The sequence below is a fragment of the Scyliorhinus canicula genome, chromosome 1, assembly GCF_902713615.1.
Source record: "Scyliorhinus canicula chromosome 1, sScyCan1.1, whole genome shotgun sequence".
NCBI lineage: Eukaryota > Metazoa > Chordata > Chondrichthyes > Carcharhiniformes > Scyliorhinidae > Scyliorhinus > Scyliorhinus canicula.
The window spans coordinates 132,157,770-132,180,820 of record NC_052146.1 but is presented as its reverse complement, the minus strand read 5'-3'; the positions used below and the strand labels follow the sequence as shown (position 1 = coordinate 132,180,820).

The 23,051-nt window shown below is 48.9% G+C and overlaps 1 protein-coding gene across 4 annotated transcripts in view; it reads right to left on the bottom strand.

Annotated features, from left to right (window-relative positions):
- The window catches only part of LOC119967483 (transient receptor potential cation channel subfamily A member 1-like), a 645,844-nt gene that overhangs the window by 155,347 nt on the left and 467,446 nt on the right, over positions 1 to 23,051 (bottom strand). For all 4 annotated transcript variants that reach the window (XM_038800105.1, XM_038800113.1, XM_038800133.1 and 1 more), the window contains one exon: positions 5,981 to 6,176. In XM_038800105.1, the coding sequence (XP_038656033.1) occupies positions 5,981 to 6,176 (196 nt within the window). The remainder of the gene's footprint in view (positions 1 to 5,980; positions 6,177 to 23,051) is intronic.

The window sequence follows — 23,051 nt, the reverse complement described above, 5'->3', positions numbered from 1 at the left end:
CAGCTGCTACCAGAAATGGGAGCAGCTAGGTGTGCACAAACATTTATACTCCGCCTACTGGGCAGAGCCAGCAGGCAGGGATCTACCCCCATACCTGTAGTACAGGAGCCTTACCGTTTTACCTCTAATACACGTATTGTGCAAACAGTGGTGACTACCACAAGGGGGAAGGAATGTTATGTATTACAGTTGATGGATGTTATGTTATGATGGATGTTACTCACCTCTTTAAGAGGTGAGTCATGTGAGCACTGATGGCATCATCAGTCAGGTGCACAGGCTTGCGGCCCAGTCTTGTATTTTTAAGCCTGTGAGAATGCGCAGTATAAAATAATAAAAAAGTTACTGTTGTAAACTGAGGAAAAGACTCCATGAGAGGCCAGGCTAACAGGGTACAAGGCTCACTGCTCTCCACTCACTTCTCACCACTCTCCACACTCCGCAGAACCTCCTTCCTGAACTGCTTCCAGGTTGGGGTTTATATTCTGTGGAGAGCTTCTTCAATTAGGAGGGAGCTCCATCCCCTAGTCACCTGAGTAGCTCATGTTGTACAGCGGATGTTATACAGCTCTGTCCAATAGTGGGCGCTGTCATAATATACACACAAGTATATGATGGTGCACAGACAGACACTGATTGACACACAGTATGACCAATGAACACACAGAACACAGCAGCCAATCACCAGACAGGACACGGCCAGTATAAAGCCAGAGGGTACTAGTTTTCCCGCTCTCTGGGGATGCAGCCTCTGAGACAGCCAGAGCCCGTGACCAGCAACACGAACATCCACCATGTGGTAGCAGGATAGTCTGTTCAGGTTAGCTTCAGGTCTCCAGTCAACTCAGCATAGTGTCAACCCACAGTTCAAGTATGTTTAACAGTTCATAGTTCAATACAATTGAGTTGTATTTCTACAAGTGTTGGAAGCCTGTCTCTCTCACTGCTATGGTAAACGCAGTCCTCGCAGACTCAGCACATCCAACACATCAGGCGTAGCACCCCTTTTCCACCCCCCCACCCCACAAGTCCGGAGAAATGTCCATGTCCTCAGGCGGCGTGTCCCGTGGCCACTGGGTTTGCGTGGAAAATTCCAGGGGTGGTACAGCTAGTCCTGGAGGTGTGTAGCGTACTGGGGACCGCCACTACCGTGAAGAACGTCGCAGCCGGCATGCCCCAGCTGGTAAGGTTGCTGGTACAAGTGTGTGTCATCGCCAGCGGTCGCTATCGGCGTCAACGCCTGCCAAGTCCACGGGTGCCACAGGTCCCCCGGCCAAGTCCACGGGTGCCACAGTGTCTTGACGGTCAGCAGGAGACAGAACAGGCGGGTTGGGGCCCAGGTTCCCCACTGGTCTCTGGACTACTCTTTGGCCATATGGGGGATGGTGTCAGGGTCCTGCATGGGGTCTCCAGGCCACATGCCGGTGGTTCCTGGTCGTGTCATCGTAAGTGGTCCAGGTGAGGGTGTGTCTCTACTTCCTGGACCTGGACCGCGTAGGAAACTGGTCTCATCGCGTCCCAGGGATCTATGTGGCTCTGGTCCCGAAGTTTGTCACATAAACTACATCACCCGTCATGATTATGAGCGCCTATGGGTGGCGGTGAGGGTCCGTCTCTGAGCGGTCTTGTCGCTGATGGACCCCTGCCCTGACATCGACGAGGATGAGGCTGAGACACATCCGGAGTCAACGCCCCATGAGTAATTCTGTCGGTGCGATGCCGGTTGTGCCGTGGGGCATCGTACAATAAGAAACCTCGCCAACCTGGTTTCCCACAACCTGGAGGCCATAGAACAAATAAACTTACAGCACAGGAGCAGGCTCTTTGGACCTCCAAGCCTGCACCGACCATGCTGTCTGTCGAACTAAAACCCCTTACCCTTCCGGGGACCATATCCCTCTATTCCCATCCCATTCATGTATTTGTCAGGAATACAAATACTCCCAAAGGATCATCCACCCCCAGCTCCCCATGCGACCCATAACTCTCCCTTCATCCTCACCCCCTTCAACTCCCCCCAACCCTTCCTTCACGCCCCTTCCTCGGACCACTGTGGACCACACATGTGGCTAAGGAAGACCCCTCTGTGTCTCCTCAGGAAAAGCTCTCCAATTATCGTCAGGAGAGAACCCAGACTGGGGGCGGTGACCCGGACTTAAGAATCCTCGCCTCCTTCAAGGAGCGTGCCGCGAGGTGACTGGCGTGGCCGAGGACGGGGTGATCACCCACGAGGAGGCTGACGGGCGTTGCAGCGATGAGGAACCACTGGGCTCCACCTGGAGGATCTGTCAAACTTGAGTTTTTATTGCCATACTGACTGATCCATCCCTCTCACTAAACACAGGTTTATTCTCCCACTGGTCCTCCAGTCGACGGCGCCGTCCCATCCTGGGTGGCCCCCTCTCCTGACTCTGAGGTGAACACCTCGCCGGAGAGCTGCAAAGATGTAAGTTATAGTCGCGGCACAGCTTTCATCCCCTTCCTCCACCATTGCAGATACCCACACCACTTTGGGACATTAGCAAACAGGCTTCTGGGGCACAATCTGGTGCACATCAGGTAGAGGCAGGAACCCACAGGGGAAACAGCAATCAGAGGGCTACTGGATCCCAGGACCCAGCTGGGTCCCAGCCTGATGCAGAGACTGTGATACAGAGGTACTCGGAGCTGATCAAGATCATAGGGTGCAGCCGGGATATTCAGTGGGAGATGTCAGCATCACTCCAGCAGATCCATAGCCAATTGGAGGAGTCCCAGAGACTACGAACACAGGAGATATGGCTGGCAATATGTGGCACTGAGGCCAACATTGCTAGGGTGGTGACCGCAGTGGAGAGCCTGATGCATGACATTGGCACCATTGGCGAAGATGTCCAAGGCATTGCACAGTCGGTGATGGCCATGACAGAGGGTCTTGGCAGAATGTCCAACTCGCTGGGGGATGTCACTGAGTACTAGGCCGCCTCAATGTGGTTCTGCGGGACATGACATGCTCTCAGATGGGTATGGCCGAGATGCTGCCGAGCTTGTCCCAGTCGCAGGTGGGCATTGCCAAGGCACTGCAGAGCATGACCTCTCACTGGGGGAATGTGTCCCAGTCACTGAGGAGCATCGCCAAGGGCATCAACACTTTGGTGCAGTTCATGGGAAACTACCAGAGCCAGATGATTCAGGGGACGCTGGGGCTTGAGCCAGCTGCTCCTCCGTCCCAGGGTGAACTCCAGGGCCCTATGGGCACCGAGCAGGAGGAGGGGGTGCCGGATACCAATCCGGACCAGTCCCATGGAGCGGCATAGTAGCCACCAGCTCCCCTGAGTTTCACCCATTTGATGAGGCTGCGTCTCAAAGTCAGCACACAGGACAAGATGGCACGGTTGTGCATGTGCCGCCAACAAGTGCACTGGGGTCCTTCTGGCCTGAAGAGCCCCCAGAGGAAGCCTGCGAAGGGCATTGAAGGCCATGGGATGAGGTAAGCAGCTGGCTTCCTCCATCTCAGATGTTCATCCTGGGGGACATCCAGATGTAGCAGTAGAGGTAGGAGGATCACTGAGGCATCTGGGGAGGGGTTGGGAGATCTGTGTGGGGGGGGGGGGGGGGGGTGGGGGAGGCAACATCATTGGGATAGTGAGGGATTATAAAACACATTAAACAGCTTTGTGGAAGACCATTATGATGCCTCTGTCACTTTCTTCCATAATGCGGGCTGACATCTGAACCCTTAGCTCATCTTTCCAGGCATTCCCCCTCCTCCCGGGGCTTCCACCCACTCTCTGGCCATGGACATGTCCTCAGAGCTGTGTCCCATTCCAAGGGTGTTAAGATGTTGGTTGCTGCGTGTTTGATGTTGACTCCCACAGTGTTCAGCCCATGCATCAAGGTGTGATTAGGATTCTAGACAGTGATTCCCACTTGCTTTATAGCCCGCCCACCCACGGAAATCCACCTGGGATGTGTGAGGTGCTCACGAAACCACGCTTGCCAATTCCTGATCAGGAATAGCCTTCAGCTGCAAGGCCAGAGGCCTTGGCAGTTGGTGGGGTAATGGGTGGTCATTGGAGCAGACGGGCAGGGACAAGGGCTGCCCCAGAACCAGTAAACAATCCAGGGGATGGCATGGTGCTGTGAGTTTCCCCAGCTCCCCTCCAGATTGCTCCCCAGCACACCCCCCTCACCCTCCTAGGGCGGTTGTATTGCAAGCTGTTTGTGCCTGGCGCAGTTCTCATTTTTGTCCTCTCCTGCTATTCACCAGCCTCATTTCACTTGAATGAGAGCCCAAGCTCAAACTTAAAAACCGCGCCCAAGCTGGTTTCTCTCAGACGGTTGCTTGGGACTCTCTTCCTGACAAGGTGGTGGAAATGGAGTCTGAATATTTTTATGTCAAAGATGAATAGAATTTTGATAAAGAAGCAAGTGATAGGTTGTCGGAGATAGGCAGGATGTAAGACCAATAGCATGTCCATTGTGAATGACCCAGATGTGTGCAGATCATAACAACAATCAGCATGCAACACTGATTGGTACAAATCGTTCCATCTTGGAGGTCAATGCTCCAGGTAGTGCCTTCCCATAATCTCATGCACTCTCTTAGCAGCAACAGGAACAACCTGCCACTCAACCCCTCCCCAATATGTTGCCAGTTGAAGGGATTATCAATTTTACAGATTAGTTACTGGTTAATTTCTTCTGGCTGTTGCTTTGGTTCTACAAGTGTTTGGCGCTTTGTTTTGTTTTAAAGCTGTGCAAGTCTGCCAATCAACAGCATTGTTAATACTGGCTGGATACTGAAATAGTTGAAAAGATCAGACAGCAGAAATTTGGGCTGCTGTCTCCACCAAGATCAACAGGTGTGGGTTAATCAGGCATTGCAATTCTGGAATTTGTTTTAATGTGCCATTGAATTTAGCTCCAATGATTTGAGTAGCAGAAACTATAACCTTTTTTGAATTAAGACAAACCAGAAGAATGGTGCAGAAGTAGGAAGCCACATGTGGCACCACACATTTACAATACAACGTTTGGGCAAAGCACTTGGATTCCTCAAACCAATCAACCAGGATTTATTCTGACTGTTGGCACAATCCAATGGCCACGCTGTGTCGGAAAAGCAGCTCGCCACGGTGCAGTATGGCCAATAATAGCAGGGAGAACTGCTCCCAGGATCTATCCGGTTGGCAACGACTCGCAAGATCCAACGTGATCTCACGAGGTAAATCCCGCCCAATGTTGGCAGGATCACTTTTTGGAAAGTCTGCATATTAGAGCAAGACAGTTAGTCTCACTCTCATGTGCAGATTCCTGAGGTACCTGAGGCTTTGAGATTCATCCTCTTTGCCTCGGAGACCTTGGGTGAGTGCTGTTCATCACTGGTCCCCACAAACGGGGACCAGATGGAATGACACTCGTGGGGGTCTCCCAGGGTATTGGAGGCTCTCAGATGCAGGCAGAGTGGTGTCCTAGTACTGCTGGTGCCACCTGATACTGCTAAGGTGTCCAGTTGGCATGTGCGTGATCGGGCCTGGGTGCCCTGCGTGGCATTTGGGGTGGCCAAAGTGCATTTGGCTCGGAGGGAAGGTTGGGGAAATCGCTTCAGGGCCTCGGAGATTGGGACATCATTTGAAAACATGACCCGATCTCTCGCTACACTGGGGAGTTCTCATGAGCGGATCTCCACACTGTCCAAAATGGGGCTATGTGCGGCCTCAGACATGCATTCACCATTGAGGCCCCTTATACAAAGCGGGTCATGTTGAATAGCCATGTGTTTCTTGGCACTATGAACACCAGGAAGCACGTGGCTAAACGTGCTCGCTATGGGACTTTGTTCCCATTTGGTTAAATCGAGCCCAATGTTTAAAAGATGCTGAGATGGAAAAGAGTGATTTGGTTAAATTGAGCCCAATGTGTAAAAGATGCTGAGATGGAAAAGAGCGATATATCAATTCTATTTTCTTGACAAAAATGGTTTGTAAACTTTCCTTGCCTTATATATGCATTGTTCATCAATGCAACAAAAACACTGAAACACAGGATTGAAGTTAAGCCAATGTGAGTTCCAGTAATAATGTGAGACAAATTAAGATCTCGAGCTTCCAGATGGTTCCTATTCCAATCATCTTTAACACTAATCCGAAACACAAAATAATATGATTCATCCAAGGTTTTCAGCTCTTGCGTTCCTAAAAGTATGCAGAAAAATAATTGTAAAACAATAAAGGTTTTGTAGAATCAACAAAGGTAAGATACTGTTCAATTAAATATTTGATTTATGTTGGCATCTGCCATTTTGATGAGTACAAGAACAATGATGACAAAATATTTTTTAAAAGAATAAGTATGTAAAACATATTAGAAATTCTTACATTCAACTGAGTAGATATGCTTACCATATATTCATCAATACCTGTTCCTCCAGATGCACACGCAACCCTCTCAAGCAACACATTGACCCAATCCGACTGCCAAGGGACGTCTATTAGGTACCTGCAGTTTGCTGATTTTAAGGTAGTGAGGCCCCAAGCACATTCTGTGCACCTGGTGCAAATCCATTAAGGTGCAGAGATCATTCCCTATTTGCATTTTGTGGGAAACCTCAGGTTTCCAGGCTATTATTTATTTTGTCAATCTTTTCATTTTCTGTTATTAATTGCTCCCACCATTACGACAGCTAATATGGGCTCGATAGGATAGGATCAGAGCCTAGAGGATTGCTAATTGTGGGCAACAAATGAGGGCCATTGTGGGACACATGGCACTTTCTGATTTCAACAAGATTGCCCCATTACAATTTTAGGAGTGGGTTTTGCATGAATGGGCTTGACACAGACTTGCATATTTTGATTTCAGCTCGGCAATTTAAAGGCCTAATTCACAGATGCATGGTAAAGGAAGTTTGGAATTTTGTACATTCCATTGGAAGAACTAGAAGAAAAGTAATGGAAAGAAAGCCCATATTGTGCCCATATTCGATAATGTGTCAGTATAGGATAGGTTCAGTAAGGGCAAGAAAGTAGGCTCAGTTTCTCAGCAAAGGAAGAAAGAAACCTGCAGCCATTAAAAAGAATGAGTGACAGGAGATTACAAAAGAAGCCAATAGAAAAAGTGTTACTATGTAGATATGATTTCAGTGCAAAAGAATTTTGATGGCCAAGCAGAACAGAAAAGGTAAGCTAAGTTGCAGATTCAAATACATGTTGTGGTGCACCTTCCCCTCACTCTGCCTTGCTAATGTGCTCCATTCACATTATGATAATATAAATGCAAATTACTACAAATCTGAAACAAAAACAGAAAATAATGAACAATTTCAGCAGGTCTGACAGCACCTATGGAGAGAGAAGGAAGATAACGTTTAGAATCTGGGTGACTCACACCAACATGTCTATCGCCTTACATTACCCTACGTGCTGCATCTTCTGCTTACCCAGTCTGCCCTGCACTTGTGCAGTAGATGTAGTCTTTAGAAAGACCTGCATGGTCTTGAACAACCAGAAGTCATTGTCCATGAGTACTTCAAAAGTCAGAACTGGAATTGTGCAGTGTGCTACTATTGCTGCTGAATATACAGGGATTGAACTAAGAAGAGGAGCTAGAGAAAGAGAACACCTTTTTCGTTCACTGAGAGACTGCATGTGTATTTTTGAAAATGTTGATATATTTATTACACCACAGTAAATGTATTACTTTGCACCACTTTCCAATGCTCCCCCTTCATAGAATAGTAGTATCATATTACAGAGAATGAGGCAATTCAGGCCACTAAACCAAACTAAAATTGAAGAAAGCAGCATATTGAGTATAGGTAGAGAAAGAATGAGAGAATAGAAGAAAATAAGATAAATGATTAAGAAAATTGGAAGGAATGCATTGAAGTAGAATGAGACGTGAGTATTCAGAACTGTCAAATTTTTAAATTGATTGGCATTGCATTAACAATTATAACTTCAATCAAATGGTACTTATGCTCTGAAATACTAGCACTAGTTTTCTATGGTAAATTTAATCTGCGTTCAATACGCAAATCCAGCAAGTTCGGAAAACTAACACGGAGATTGAGAGTGAGCTATGAACAGCAGTGTGATGCAAAGCAACCAACAAGCTATGGTGATTTACAACACATGGCATACCTTTTCTGTGTCTGAAATTGCTGGACAATTTGGGTGGGTTTTAACGGAAGAGTTCTTTTTTTTCCAATTTTGGGGCAATTTAGCGTGGCCTATTCACCTACCCTGCACATCCCTGGGTTATTGGGGTGTGGTGATATCCCTATGGGCTATTTCATAGTTGGGTGGTATGCGACCTCCAACCAGCAGGTGGCGGAACATGCAGTCTCTAGACCAAGGTCGAGTGACCTGTGACTCGGACATAAAGAGAGACCTATGCAGCCATCTTCAGAAAATGATAGAGAGGGTCATAAGACATACATGTGAATGAACAGTGTTTTGTGCAATTTTGAGAGGAGTAGTTAGCAGACTCCATGATAACGTGCTCTGTATCAGATTACTATCTTACCACACGAGACTCAATAAAGGATTATGGTTTGGACAAGTCGGAGTGTTTGGTGATCTCCTTTGAAAATACACAGGACCAAACATAACAAGGGATGAGATCCACGCAGACACGGGGAGAATGTGTAAATTGTATCCAGACAGTGACCCGTGGATGGGGTCAAACCCGGGTCTTTGGCACCATGAGGCAGAATGCTAACCACTGCGCCACCATGCCGCCCCAGGGGAAGTTCTAAGTGCCGTAGTGGGCGAACTTCCCGGGTGCTCCCTGATGACCGGACCGACAAGACTGCTGCCGGTATTTAGTGCCGGAAATAGTGCCCACACTGGAGCTTGCCATCACGACAGCTGATTCGCCTGGATGGTGCCGGGCAACCTCCTGCAGACAAGGCGAAGCTGTTCATAAATATTCCCTCTGAACACATTCCACTCAGCTCGTGGCCATGGCACCATGTAGGCCTGCTTCACGCTTTGGTGATGCAAACCTGGCCAGGCTGTTGGACACTGTGGAGGTGGGAGAGGACACCCTATTGCTCCGAGGGAGTCCGAGGGCTGACAATGCCAACTAAGCTGTGCCATGCGAGTGAGGTGCTGCACAGCAAAACAGCACATTCAGCTCTAAACATTTTGGCGCCAACATTGAGGGAAGACGCCAGAGCCATTGGTGCTGTGCAGCACGTCAGGAAGAAATGTGGTCTCAGTGCGGGCTGCCATTTTAAGTGGCCAACAGGAGCAGCCACCTTGTGCCAGAAATGTGGCAATCAACATGGCCCACAGCAATGTCCGGCCATTGAAGAAGTTTGTTTCAAATGTGGCCGTGTTGGTCATTTTGTAAAACTGTGTTTCTCGCGTCCTCCAGTGGACCAAATCAGATAAGTTGACGTGGTGGATGAGATGTCTCCAGACGAATAGTTCTTCATCGATCTCATCGCAACAAAGGACCAGAAGAGTCCAACACATAAAGATGAAGATATAATCTCAAAAACTAACGACTGTGGTAAGGACAAACCTGATGCCATCAGAACCAGGTGTAAAACGACGGTGTTATTAAATGACTCATTGGTACGATGAGACTTCGACATTCGAACGAGAACCAACCTCCTCAATCGGTCCGCTTTCCACAAGCTGGACACTCAGCTGGAAGTCGTTGATCGGCTGCGACCGCCAGTACAAAAAAGATGGAGATGTTCGGTAAATGTGAACCTGAGCTCTGCATACAAGGCACAACATACAAGTTACTGTTTTATTTAGTGGACATGAAAATCGGGTCCACCAAAGTACTGGATGCATGCGAATCCCTGAATTTAGTTGAGCGACTGTATGCTCCAGAAGACGGGTGGCTAGCCGAGCTCAACAGATCCCAGCAAGATATTTTAGGGCAGTTATTTGATGACAATTCTTCAGAAGTTCAGGCAGAAGACGACAAATGAGATGAAGAAAAGGTAGAGCTGAAGAGCATTCCAGATTTCTGATTAACAGTCTTCAAGAAGGTGTATGTACTTAATGGCATGAGTCCATGATGAGCCCATATTAAAGCATCTACAAGATGTGAATGTTAAATGTTCAGAGTATGAAAAGCCAAGGAGCTTCACTCTGGAGTTTAAATTCAAGCCTAATGAGCACTTTACAAATGAGGTGACGATAAAAGTATAGCAGATGGAATCGTGGCCTGACAAGCTTGAATCTTCATTCTTTGATGAGCTCAACATCGACCGGAAGAAAGAGAAAAATGTCACGTTGAAAACAATTAAAACCAAGTCGAAGAACAAAGGTCGAAATACTCGCAGAACTGTTACAAAAACTGTACCGAATGACAAAATCTTTAATTTCCTCATCCGCCTGAGGTTCCACAGCATGGAATGGCCTCCTTCTGCACTATATGTTCAATGAGTCTATGAATGCTAAGCAAATATTTGGCAGCAAAACTCTATGCTGACTTTCAAATTGGCTGCCTCCTGCATGAACGCATAATTCCGAGTGCAATGTTGTATTTTACAGCAGAAATGATTGCAAACAATGCTGAATCCGATGATGAATACTAAGAAGATATATATGATGACTTTGAAGATGATGCGAAAAGTAATGGCGTGGAAGGTGAGACAGAAGAAGATGAATATGAGATGTTTGTAAATTTATTTCGCAGGAGTAATGAAGGGCTTGGATGGGATTGGATTGGATTTGTTTATTGTCACGTGTACCGAGGTACAGTGAAAAGTATTTTTCTGTGAGCAGTTCAACAAATGATCATAGAACATGGGAAGAAAAGGGAATTACAGAAAGTACATACTAGGGCAACACAAGATATACAATGTAACTACATAAGCACTGGCATCGGATGAAGCATACAGGGTGTAGTGTTAATGAGGTCAGTCCATAAGAGGGTCATTTAGGAGTCTGGTGACAGTGGGGAAGAAGCTGTTTTTGAGTCTGTTCGTGCGTGTTCTCAGACTTCTGATCTCCTGCCCGATGGAAGAAGTTGGAAGAGTGAGTAAGCCGGGTGGTAGGGGTCTTTGATTATGCTGCCCGCTTTCCCCATGCAGCGGGTGGTGTAGATGGAGTCAATGGATGGGAGTCGGGTTTGTGTGATGGACTGGGCGGTGTTCACAACGCTTTATAGATTCCTGCAGTCCTGTGCCAAGCAGTTGCCATACCAGGCTGTGATGCAGCCTGATAGGATGCTTTCTATGGTGCATCTGTAAAAGTTGGGAAAGGTTAATGTGGACATGCCGAATTTCCGTAGTTTCCTGAGGAACTATGGGCTCTGTTGTGCTTTCTTGGTGATGGCGTCGATGTGGGTGGACCAGGACTGATTTCTGGAGATGTGCACCCCTGGGAATTTGAAACTGCTAACCATCTTCACCTCGGCCCCGTTGATACTGACAGGGGTGTGTACAGTACTTTGCTTCCTGAAGTCAATGACCAGCTCTTTAGTTTTGCTGGCATTGAGGGAGAGATTGTTGTCGCTGCACTACTCCACTAGGATCTCTATCTCCCTCCTGTATTCTGACTTGTCATTATTCAAGATCCGGCCCACTATGGTCGTATCATCAGCAAACTTGTAGATGGAGTTGGAACCAAGTTTTGCCACGCAGTCGTGTGTGTACAGGGAGTAGAGTAGGGGGCTAAGTACGCAGCCTTGTGGGGCCCCGGTATTGAGGGCTATTGTGGAGGAGGTATTGTTGTTATTCTTACTGATTGTGGTCTGTTGGTCAGAAAATCAAGGATCCTGTTGCAGAGTGGGGAGCCAAGTCCTAGGTTTTGGAGCTTTGATATGAGCTTGGCTGGGATTATGGTGTTGAAGGCGGAGCTGTAGTCAATAAATAGGAGTCTGATGTAGGAGTCCTTGTTTTCGAGATGCTCTAGGGATCAGTGTAGGGCCAGTTAAATGGCGTCTGATGTGGACCGGTTGCAACGGTATGCGAATTGCAGTGGATCAAGGCGTTCTAGGATTATGGAGGTGATGCGCTTCATGATCTACCTGTCGAAGCACTTTATTATGACTGAAGTTAGGGCCACCGGACGGTAGTCATTGAGGCACGTTGCCTGGTTCTTCTTTGGTACCGGTATGATGGTGGTCTTCTTGAAGCAGGTGGGGGCCTCGGAGTGGAGTAGGGACAGGTTAAAGATGTCTGCGAATACCTCTGCCAGCTGGTCCATGCAGGCTCTGAGTGCACGACCAGGGATCCCGTCCCTTCCGCGGGTTCACTTTCAGGAAGGCCGATCTGACTTCGGAAGCTGTGATTAGTGAATTATGGACTGCTGGGGCATTCGACAGCGAATTGTTGGTTACCTGCTCGAACCGAGCATAGAATGCATTGAGTTCATGGGGGAGGGGTGCGCTGCTGCCAGAGATACTGCTTGGCTTCGCTTTGTAGCCCGTTATGTTGTTTAGTCCTTGCCACAACCGCCGAGAGTCTGTCTGTGACTCTAGCTTAGTTTTATATTCTCTCTTGGCATCTCGGATGGCTTTGCGGAGGTCGTACCTGGATTTCTTGTATAGGTCAGGGTCGTCTGCCTTGAACGCCTCAGATCTGTCCTTCAGTAGGGAGTCAATCTCGCGATTGAGCCATGGTTTCCGGTTGGGGAACGTACATACTGCTTTCTTTGGCACGCAGTCGTCCACACATTTGCTGATGAAGTCTGTGACGGTGGTGGCATACTCATTTAAATTGATTGCTGAGTTCTTAAATATGGACCAGTCCACTGTCTCTAAGCAGTCACGTAAGAGCTCTTCTGTCTCCTCGGACCAGCACTGCACAACCTTCTTAGCTGGATTCTCCCGCTTGAGTTTCTGCTTGTATGCCGGGAGAAGGAGCGCCGTCTTATGGTCTGTGTCATAATATACATCCAGGTATATGATGGAGTGCAGACAGGCAGTGATTGACACACAGGATGACCAGTGAGCACACAGAACACAGCAGCCAATCACCAGGCAGGACACGGCCACTATAAACCCAGAGGGCACCAGTTTTCCCGCTCTCTCGGGATACAGCCTCTGAAACAGACAGAGCTCGTGAGCAGCAGCTGGAACAAGCACCATGTGGTAGTCAGTTAATCTGGTCAGGTTAGCCTCAGGTCTCCAGTCAAGTCAGCATAGTGTCAACCCACAGTTAAGCATGTATTATAGTTAGTTGTTCAATAAAATCGTGTTGCATCTTTTCAAGTGTTGGAAGCCTGTCTCTCTCTACACTGCATCAAACGCAGTCCACATAGACCCAGCGTACCCAACACATCAGTCTGATTTCCCAAAGTGCGGTCGGGGGATGGAATGGTAGGCGCCCTTGATGTTTGAGTAGCAGTGGTCAAGAGTGTTGTCGCCCCTGGTGGGACAGGAGATGTGCTGGTGGAATTTTGGCGGTACACTCTTGAGGTTGGCCTTGTTGAAGTCTCCGGCCATGATGAACAAGGCCTCCAGATGTTCTGTTTCATACTTGTTTATAAATACATGTGTACAGTTCATCCAGCGCCTTCCTCACTTCTGCCTGGGGTTGGATGTAGACCGCTGTGATAATGGCTGAAGTGAACTCACGTGGAAGATAAGTGAACTCACGTGGAAGAGGCTTAATGAAGACGCCCAAGAAACACTGCTCTGGTGGTTTGGCGAGAATGCCGAGGTGGTCACAAGAGATGCCCAGACCGCGCTGGACACTATGAAGGACGAGACTTCTGAGATGGTGCACTTCAAAATAAAAAGTGAGATCGGAGAAACAACTCTTGATCAAACGAGTAACAAATGATATCGTACCAATCTTAAAGAAGCCAGAGGCACTTGATGAATCGTTTCAGGCGTCTGAAATGGTTTCCATCGGTTATAAGGCATACACAAGGTCAGTCACACATAAGTCGAGTTCCGGGGGAGTTGAATGAAACTCAATAATAACTTGGACAGCATAAGATTTGTATCGGTACTAAACCATGTAGACAGAAATAAAACATCAGTCTGACTTAGTCACCTATAGTTCTGTCGAATCATTGCTACATAAGGGGAAGTAGATTTAGGACTGAGTTTAGGAGGAACTTCTTCACCCAAAGGGTTGTGAATCTATGGAATTCCTTGCCCAATGAAGCAGTTGAGGCTCCTTCATTACATGTTTTTAAGGTAAAGATAGATAGTTTTTTGAAGAATAAAAGGATTAAAGGTTATGGTGTTCGGGCCGGAAAGTGGAGCTGAGTCCACAAAAGATCAGCCATGATCTCATTGAATGGCGGAGCAGGCTCGAGGGGCCAGATGGCCTACTCCTGCTCCTAGTTCTTATGTTCTTATGTACACAAGATAACATAACACAACATTGCCTTGTATATTGGCCCGTTGACAGTGACAACACAGGCTCATCATCCTCATCAACACAGACCCTTGGAGGGTGAAACAGGTTATTCCGGTGGGGGCAGGAATGGAGGTGAAGGAAAGGGGAGAGGGGTTAGGGGAAATGGGGAAGGAAGGGGTGAGGGGGAAGGAAGAGGGTGGGAGGGAAGGGGAGAGTGGGGAATGGTGAATAGAAGGGGTGAGGGGGAAGAATGGGGCAAAGTGGCAGGGGGAATGGGGGGGAAAGGGAGGGGAGGAGGGAGAGTAGGGAAGGAAGGAAATGGGGAAGGGTGGAGGAAGGAGGTGAACGGAAGGGGGAGATGCAGTGAGATGACAAACAAAGTCCCGTCCGATAAGAAGTGTACGAGGATGAGGGCCTCCCTGGTCTGCAGGATGCCCCCACCCCACACTCTACCATACCTCCCCACCCCCACCAGCCAGCACCCATCAACGGGACATCATGTGGCCCACCCAGGGCAACGTCACAGTAGCCCCCTACAGTGCCAGATGGGGGCCACGAAGCATACCGCTGGCAAGGGCAGTGCCAGCCGACAGTACCCCTGGCAGCTGGGTCGGGTGCTTGGGCCAGAGGCCCTCACAGTGGCGGTCATCGACGGGGTCGGGGGCGCAGAGAAGAGGGGATAGGGGGGCATCCAGGGGCAGAGTCTGCAGTGCCAATCAGGGCCGACCTGTACCCCGTTGGATCTGGTTGGCATGGGGGTATGCACCATGCTAACATGTCAGCCTTTCACCCCCTGCATTCAATGGATATTGGAATTCAACCAGCAAATGTGGCTTTCCTCCTGGGATGCCCAGTGGTTGTACGAGCTGGAGCTGCTCGAGGAGGGGAAGCTGCAGAAGTGGAGCATGCAGCAGCAGAGTGTGCAGCTGCGGAACAGGAGGCGGCCCGTGATGATGGAGAGCTACAGGCCGAGGAGGAGGTGGTGCAAATGAGGCACGCAGGAGGCCTCGCTTGTACCGCCAGCGCCTGTGATTCGAGGATCTGTCGGAGCGGGCGTGCTGTCGAAGACTCTGGCTGAGTAGGGGGACATTGCAATATATCTGCCAGATCATGGCACAGCTGACACTGCGGGGGAATGAAGGAGGATACCCGCTCCTGTTGGCCGTCAAGGTTACGATCGTCCTGAACCTTTACGCCACTGGGTTCTTCCAGGCACCGAGTGGGAACTTGTCCGGGATCTCACCCAGCTTGGTGCACAGGTGCACATTCGCTGTCTCGGAGGCCCTAATGCCCAATTGGCACAATATATCCAGCTCAATGTGGACCGAGCCCACAGGGATGCCAGGCAGCAGGGTTTGCCTCCATGCTAAGATGCTTTGGGGTAAGGTTGTGATCGACGGGATGCATGTTGCCCTACGATCACCTGTAGATGATAAGCCGCTCTACACAAAATGAAAAGGGTTCTACTCGATGAACATGCAGCTGGTGTGTGATCATCAGATGCACGATGCCGTCATCCTGGCACACATGTCGATTCCCGGGCTCTTCAAGGCACAACCCCTGGGCGACTGGGGTTATCCACTGCAGCTCTGGCTGATGACATAGTCCAATGCGGAGATCCGCTACAGCGACGCCCATGCAGCAACCAGGGGTGTGATCGAGCGGTGCTTGGCATCCTGAAGATGCACTTCAAGTACCTGGACTGCTCTGGAGGGGGGTATGATGCTGAGAGGGTTACTGCATTGTGGCAGTCATTGCACTGTGGGGGTGGAGGAAGTGCGGGTGGCAATAGGGTTGATGCAGACAGGGAAGGCACCGGTGCTGGATGGTTTCCCAGTGGAGTATTATAAGAAGTTCTTGGATAAGTGCCACTGCTGTTGGTGGAGATGTTTGAGGATGCAGTGGTGAAGGAGTACTGCTGGAGACGTTGGGTCAGGCATTGTTAGGAATGGGGTGAGAGACATTCCAATTACATATCAAATTGATGTTAAGTATCCAATAATTGACATGGATCTGTAAAGGGGTTGCAAGTGGCACTTTGTGTTGTGATAGAGTTTTATATGGCGTGTGTTCAAGGAAAAAAATAAAGGTGTTTGTGAAAGAAGCAGAAATCTTAACTCTTGACTCAACAGCAGCCCAAAACTAACAATGGTAGCAGAAGATGGAAGCAGAATGCTAGCAAGGGGCTGTTTAGCACAGGGCTAAATCGTTGGCTTTGAAAGCAGACCAAGGCAGGCCAGCAGCACAGTTCAATTCCCGTAACAGCCTCCCCGAACAGGCGCCGGAATGTGGCGACTAGGGACTTTTCGCAGTAACTTCATTTGAAGCCTACTTGTGACAATAAGCGATTTTCATTTTCATTTTTTCATTTTCAGATGGGCAAAAGTAAAGGGTTGGAAAATACAACTTTTCCAGTAAAAGAATGAAAAATTCTCCAGCAATCGAGGAGTGAGTGAGAAGAAAAATTAAATATGGCTGAACCTCGAATAAAGATGCCAGGATACGACTATCCACCATTATTTTCTGAAAGGGGTTCGTATGACCAATGGAGAAGTGCAGTTGTCATGTGGACTGAGGTAACTGTTTTGGGAGAAAAGAAACAAGGTATGGCATTGGCTCTTTCTCTACCTTATGAGAGTAAAATCTGAAGCAAAGTGTTTTTTGAACTAGAATTGGAACAGTTGCACTCGGAAGAAGGTCTGAAGACTCTATTGAGCTTCATGGATAAGATTTATCAAAAGGATGACTTATTAAGTACTTACAAAGCCTGGTCAGAATTTGATAGATTTTGGAAAACAGAGGATATTTCCAATGAGGAGTATATAATGGAATTCAGCAGACTATACAAAAGGCTGGAAAAACACTGCCTGGAATTTCCACAGGCTGTGTTGGCATTTAAGTTACTGGATTGTGCTTGGGTGACCAATATGGTTGGCTCCTGATTTTTACAGGAGTTAAGTTTACAGATAGTGATACCTTTTACGACCAAATGATAGAAGCCTTAAAAAAGGTTTCTGGGGAAATATTCAATTCCAATGGCTCTTATGACACATATGGGTCAGTCAGCAATAAAGCAGAATGTGGAAGATACACTATTGACATGATGGAGAGATTGTGCGGTTACAAACAGCCTGCGAGTGCATGGAAGGAGAATGATGAGGACAGAAACCCATTTAAAACCTATAACAGGAGGAGGGACATCGAGAATGGAAATAGGAAAATGAGCCCCAGAAATGCCTGGAGTATGATAAATCGATGTTTTCGGTGTGACTCTCAATTTCATTATGCTTTCAACTGCCCAACACGTTATGATAGAGTGTTTGAAGTGGATAGAGTGTTTGAAGCTACACATGACACAGAAGAGGAAAAAGATAATGACCAGAAAGAAGGCATTGTCCTATTAATGAGTAGTTTTACTCTGGTAATGAGAGTGTTATTTGCAGAGTCCTTCAATTGTGCTGTTTTGGACAGTGGCTGCACATCTACAGTGTGTGGAATTGGCTGGTTAAAATGTTACCTGGACTCTTTAAATGCTGAAAATCGTAACAAGGTTAAAGAATTTGAAAGTTCCACAAGTTTCGGGTTTGGGGATGATAATATCCTGAATTCACTGAAAAGAGTGGTGTTCTAGTAGCATAGTGGTTAGCACTATGGCTTCACAGCACCTGGGTCCCAGGTTAGATTCCTGGCCAGGGTCACTATCTGTGAGGAGTCTGCACATTCTCCCCATGTCTGCATAGGTTTCCTCCGGGTGCTCCGGTTTCCTCCCAGAAATCCCGAAAGATGTGCTATTAGGTAATTTGGACATTCTGAATTCTCCCTCAGTGTACCTGAACAGGCACCGGAATGTGACGACTAGGGGCTTTTCACAGTAACCTCATTGCAGTATTAATGTAAGTCTACTTGTGACAATAATAAAGATTACTATTATTGCCGGAGTGAATAATTTCATTCGCACAGATGTTGCATCAAGTGCGATACCTTTGCTTCTGACCAGACCATCGATGAAGAAATCACACATGAAACTGGATATGGAACAGGATGAAGCAACAGTTTTTGGAAAGACTGTGGACTTAGAATTTACACAGTCGGGACACTATTGTATTCCATCACTGACAAATAATATTTTGGGTGCAGTTGTTAAGGAAGTGTTATTAGCAGCTGGAAATGGGACTTTAGTTGATAAAAGGCGCATTGAATTGAAACTGCAAAGGCAATTTACAAATCCATCTCCTCGGAGGCTGAAAAATGTATTAAAGGGTGCAGGGGTAAGCGATGAAGATGATACTAAGCTGATAGAAGAGGTTAGTGTTAGCTGTGAGGTTTGTAGGAAGTTCAGAAGGACACCATCACACCTGATTGTAACCCTACCCTTGGCCAGGGATTTTTTTTTTAAATAAACATTTTATTGAGGTATTTTTGGTTTTACAACAACAACAAAATAAACAATGTACATGAATTTATAAACATAGTGCAAAAGCCAACTTCCTGCCTTACATATCCCATCTTTATTCGCCCCCTACTTAAACTAAGCTAACCCCCCTCCCTTCTGCTGACGATTAATTTTCTGCAAAGAAGTCGATGAATGGTGCAAACCCTAACATTGACCCCCTCAAGGCGATCTTGATTTTTTTTCCAGATAGAGAAAGCAAGCCATGTCAGATAGCCAGGTCTCCGACTTCCGGGGCTTTGAGTCCCTCCAAGTTAATAATATCCGTCTCTGGGCTACCAGGGAAGTGAAGGCCAGAAGGTCTGCCTCTTTCGCCTTCTAGATTCCCGGATCTTTTAACAGCCTGACAATTGCCACCTCTGGACTCGGTGCCAACACCGTGGACATGACATCTGCAAACCCCTGCCAGAATCCCCTAAGCTTTGGACATGACCAAAACAGTTGGACATGATTCGCTGGCCCACCCGCACTCCTTGCACACCTCTCTTCTGCACCAAAAAACCTGCTCATCCGGGCCACTGTCATGCCCTGTGAACAACCTTAAACTGTTTCAGGCTGAGACTGGCGCATGTTGTGGACGCGTTAACTCTTCTCAACGCGTCCGCCCAGAGACCATCTTCCATCTCTCTGCCCAGCTCCTTTTCTCAATCGCACTTCAGCTCCTCCGTTTGCGTCCCCTCTGACCCCATGAGTTCCTTGTAGATGTCGGAGACCTTCCCTTCTCCCACCCACACTCTGGAAACTACCCTGTCCTGTATCCCCCTTGGTGGTAGGAGAGGGAATGTTGAAACCTGCCTCTGTAGGAAGTCCCGCACCTGCAGGTACCTAAATTTGTTTCCCCTTCCCAATCAAAATTTCTCCTCCAGCTCCCTCAGACTAGGAAAGCTCCCCTCTATAAATATATCCCTCATACTCTCAATCCCTGCTCTCTGCCATCTCCAAAATCACCCATCCATCCTTCTCGGGGCAAACCGGTGATTATTACAGATTGGAGACCAGACCGAAGCTCCCTCCGCTCCCACATGTCTCCTGCATTGCTCCCAGACTCTCGGGGCCGCCACCACTACGGGGCTGGTGGAGTACCGTGCCGGCGGGAACGGCAGAGGCGCCGTTATCAACGCCCCCAAGCTGGTGCCCTTGCATTAAGCCGCCTCCATACTCTCCCATGCAGACCCTTCCCCACCACCCACTTCCTGATCATGGCTGTCTTCGCCGCCCAGTAACAGTTACTAAAATTTGGAAGCGCCAGCCCACCCTCTCCCCAACTCCGCTCAAGCATTACCTTTTTTACTCGCAGGGTCTTGCCCGCCCAGACAAAGCCAGTGATCACTTTGTTGACCCGTTTAAAAAAGGACCGTGGAATAAAGATGGGGAGACACTGAAACACAAACAGGAATCTCAGGAGAACCATCATCTTCACTGTCTGCACCCTCCCAGCTAGTGACAAGGGGAGCGCGTCCTGCCTCTGAAAATCGTCCTTCATTTGGCCCACTAGTCGGGCCAGATTTAGTTTGTGCAGCTGTTCCCATTCCCATACCACTTGGATGCCTAGGTATCGAAAGCTTCCCCCCACTACTCTAAACGACAGCTCCTCCAATCGCCTCTCCTGTCCCCTCGCCTGGACCGCAAACATTACACTTTTCCCCATATTTAGTTTATACCCCGAAAACCGGCCAAATTCCGCCAGAATCCTCATGATTTCTTCCGTCCCCTCTGCTGGGTCCGATACATGCAGGAGCAGGTCGTCTGCATAAAGCGAGACTCTGTGTTCCACTCCCTCCCTGGACCAGCCCCTTGAGGCTCTCAGTGCAATTGCCAGTGGCTCTATGGCTAACGTGAACAAGAGTGGGGAGAGGGGGCATCCCTGTGTCGTCCCCCGATGCCGTCTAAAATAATCCGATGTTGTCCTATTCATCCGTACGCTCGCCACAGGAGCCTGATACAGCAACCTGACCCAGTCAATAAAGCCCCGTCCAAATCCGAACCGTCCCAGTGCCTCCCACCAGATATTCCCATTCCACTCGATCAAAAGCCTTCTCTTCCATTCCGACCACTACCTCCACCTCCCTACCTTCTGGGGCATCATGATCACGTTTAACAACCTTCTTACATTGGCCACTAACTGCCTTCTCTCAACAAACCCCATCTGGTCCTCCCCCATAACGTCCAGCACACAGTCCTCAATCCTAGAGGACAAAATTTTGGCCAGCAGTTTGGCGTCCACATTCAATAGGGATATCGACCTGTAGGACCCAACACAGCTCCGGGTTCTTGTCCCACTTCAAGATCAGCGAAATCGTGGCCTGTGACATCGTCGGGGGACGCACCCATCTCTCCCTTGCCTCAGTGAATGTCCTCATTAACAGCGGCCCCAATATCTCAGAGAACTTTTTATAGAACTCCACTGGGTACCCATCTGGCCCCGGGACCTCACCTGCCTGCATGGCCTTCAGACCCTCCGCTATCTCTTCCATCCTGATTAGGGCCCCCAGCCCTTCCCTCAGCTCCCCGTCCACTTTCGGAAAATTCAGCCCTCCTAGGAAGTGCCTCATCACCTCTGGCCCAGCTGGGGGTTCCGACCCATACAGCCTCCAATAAAACTCCTTAAATGCCTTATTCACCCCTGCTGAGTCTCCAACCAGGCTCCCGTCCCCATCCCTTACTTTCCCTTTCTCCGTGGCTGCCTTCCTTTTTCTAAGATGCTGTGCAAGCATTCTGCTTGCCTTCTCTCCATGCTCATAGATCACCCCCCCCTCCCATTCCTCAGCTGCTCTACAGCCCTGCCTGTAGTTAACAAGCCAAATCCCGCCTGTAGTCTCCGCCGTTCCCTTAAAAGCCCTGCCTCTGAGGTCTCCGCATACCTCCTGTCGACCTGTAATATCTCCTTTACCAGTCAGTCCGTCTCTACCCTGTCTACCTTCTCCCTGTGGGCCCGTATCTAACCACCGCCTTCAATGCCTCCCAGACCACCGCTGCTGAAACTTCCCCCGTGTCGTTGACTTCCAGGTAGTTCTGAATACATTTCCTCAGCCGCCCGCACACCTCTTTGTCAGCTAAAAGTCCCATGTTTAACCTCCAGTGCGGGCGCTGGTCACTGTTTTTATTAACCTGTACGTCAACCCAATGCAGGGCATGATCTGAGATTGTAATCGCCGAGTACCCCGTGTCCACCACCCCCATCAGTAGAGCCCTGCTCAGAATAAAAAAATCAATCCGGGAGTACATTTTATGCACGTGTGAATAGAAGGAGACCTCCTTCACTCTTGGCTGCCCAAATCTCCATGGGTCTAACCCCCACCCCCCGCCCCCCCCCCCCCCCCCCCCCCCCCCCCCCCCCCCCCCCCCCCCCCCCCCCCCCCCCCCCCCCCCCCCCCCCCCCCCCCCCCCTCCCCAATCTGCTGCTCCATGAACCCTTTTAGTTCCTTTGCCATTGCTGGCACCCTGCCGTTTCTGAGTTTGACTGATCTAAATCAGGGTCAAAAACTGTGTTGAATTCCTCTCCCATGACCAACTTATGCAAATCCAGGTCCGGTACCTTCCCCAGCATCCTCTTTATAAACTCCACATCGTCCCAAAATGGTGCATACATATTTACTAGTACCACCTGCACCCCCTCCAGTTTCCCACTGACCATGATGTACCGACCCTCCACATCCACAACTATTCTTCCCGCCTCAAACACCACTCGCTTGTTGATCAGGATCGCGACACCTCTAGTCTTCGAGTCCAGTCCCGAGTGAAAAACCTGTCCGACTGATCCCTTCCTTAATCTAATCTGGTCAGCTACTCTAAGGTGCATCCCCTGTAGCATTACCACGTCTGCCTTCAGTCCTCTCAGATGCGCGAACACGCGTGCCCTCTTCACTGTTCCATTTAGCCCTAGTACATTCCAGGTGATCAGCCCAGTTGGGGGCCTCATCGCCCTCCCCTTCACCGATCAACCATCCACTTCTTGGGCCAGTCGCCAGCCCACGCCCTACTCCTCCACCAGCCCGCCCCAGGCAGCCTCCGCCCCCGATCTCCTCTCTGTCCCTCAGCAAAGGTCCCTCCCTCGTCAGCAGAACATTTTCCCCTCCCCCCCATGTAACTCCCCTATGTAAATCGATCCTGTCGATAAGTCTAACATCTGCTCACCCCCCACTGCGCTTCCGTAAGCTAGCCCGCCCAGCTAGCTTGGTGCCCCCCCGCCCCTGGCGCCAGACATTCTCCCACCTATTGTTCCCCCCCCACCCTCCCCCCTGTTTAGACACACATATTCAAATGAGAAATAATCCCAACATAATTGCCCGACAAAATAAAACCGCAAAACAAAGACAAGTTCAAGCAAAAGAT